General features: G+C 39.4%; 1 protein-coding gene and 1 non-coding gene across 2 annotated transcripts in view; both read left to right on the top strand.

Annotated features, from left to right (window-relative positions):
* Positions 1-1,769, top strand: part of LOC106011394 (mannan endo-1,4-beta-mannosidase) — a 23,277-nt gene that overhangs the window by 18,915 nt on the left and 2,593 nt on the right. Inside the window, exon 6 of the mRNA XM_035968988.1 lies at positions 835-948. Within this exon, the coding sequence (XP_035824881.1) occupies positions 835-948 (114 nt within the window). The remainder of the gene's footprint in view (positions 1-834; positions 949-1,769) is intronic.
* Positions 264-335, top strand: TRNAD-GUC. The gene has a single exon. It is a non-coding gene; the product is annotated as a tRNA-Asp (tRNA).

Consider the following 1,769-nt stretch of genomic DNA (forward strand, 5'->3'; position numbering starts at 1 on the left):
CACACACACGCACACGCACACACACACACACACGCACACACACAAACACACACACTCACAAAAAAAAAACGACTGGGTTGGCACAGACCGGCAGCGTTGAAGCCTACTGTGTCGCTGGAGACGTAAACGTACATAATAATATTACCCCCCAAAAAAATAATAAACAAGAAATCCTCTATATGCAACAAATTGCCTGAAACTTTATCTTGATACAGCTGTTACCAGATACTGTTATTTAGCAGAAATCTTCTGATCCAAACGTGTCCTCGGTAGTATAGTGGTAAGTATCCCCGCCTGTCACGCGGGAGACCGGGGTTCGATTCCCCGCCGGGGAGGTACTTTTTTTTCTTAAATACTTTGTTTTACACACAATAATATGTGAGGCATTCTGACAAAATGAGTTACTTCATTATATTGGCCAAAAATCGAAATTACGGTCAAATTTGTAGATTTTCTATTGATGCTATATTCTTTAATTATAACCTGTCTTTTATTATTTCATACTTATAAATTGTTAAAACTTCACTTATAAGCGTGATGTATCTATTTCCTTAAGGTTTGAATCCGAGAAGTAATTCATTTTGTCAGCCCGCTTCACATATATTTGTTGCTTACACGAGTGTGTTTTAAATATCATTTCCTTTTGTCTTGTTCTTACGAGTATGTTTCAAATATATCGTTTCCATTTGTCTTGTTCTTACCTGTATTTTGATCTTTATAACATTTTTTGGGTCGTTTTCTTCAACCCCCCCCCCTCTCCCCACTTCTTATATGGATGTAATCTACTGATTTGTTGGCTTTATTGTTATTGTGGTTATTATGTATATTTTTCAGCACAGCGTAGACAAATGTTTGGACCCGACAAAACTGACAAATTCCGGTGCTGGATGGGCTGGGAAGAAATACAGCTACCAAGACATGCTCAGGTTAGAATATTATAGTGCTTGTCAATGACTCTTGAGCCCCGAGGAGATTTTTTTTTTTTGGTAAAGGGGAGGGGGGGGGAAGAAAGTGGACGACAGAAGATGATTGGAATGCTGAAAAGGAGATAAAAGGAGAAAGTTTCAAAGAAGGAATTATTTTCCGTCACTGTAAGGTTTCGAACCCCGGGACCTATAGAATACAAGGCGGACACCGTACTTTTGGACCACAGCAGCCCCCTGCTTACACTTTATTAGAAATTTTGGGAGGACACTATTTTTGTATCATCCACCTACAGGTATTCAGATGCATTTTCAAGTGAGGCAATTATTCTAAATTATCAATACTCCTGTGATCCGGGCCACGGCCCATTAAAAGTACAAAAATGACCCACTAGTGGAGAATACCGAACCCACGTTGAGAAGTATTGAGTAAGATGAAACGTGTGCGAAGCCTGAGCAGTCTTTAATCTCTCTCTCTAACGCCATTTTTAACTCCCAGTGGAGCACAAGCCATCAACAGCATTGCTCCAGCGAAGCCTGTCCTGAGCATCCTTTTCTGTTTCCATGATGTCCCCGCTTTTTCAATTTCCGCTTATACCACTCGCCTCGATGTCATCTTTGGTCTTCCCTTCTTACGTTTAATCTTTAATATGATGATAATATTACAATAACTTTTGCTATTCGATTTTTCACTGTAGTGTACTTCTTAGCTGCCCACCAGAAAGCCATTGAAAAATGTACGTTTAATGTTGTTTCCATGTGGGCTGCGCTTGTATAATGTGTACGTGTGTGTGTATTTGTAAGTGTATAATGTATGTGTAAGTGCATGTGTTTGTATATATGCAT

This window comes from Aplysia californica, unplaced genomic scaffold (assembly GCF_000002075.1).
Source record: "Aplysia californica isolate F4 #8 unplaced genomic scaffold, AplCal3.0 scaffold00103, whole genome shotgun sequence".
Lineage (NCBI taxonomy): Eukaryota > Metazoa > Mollusca > Gastropoda > Aplysiida > Aplysiidae > Aplysia > Aplysia californica.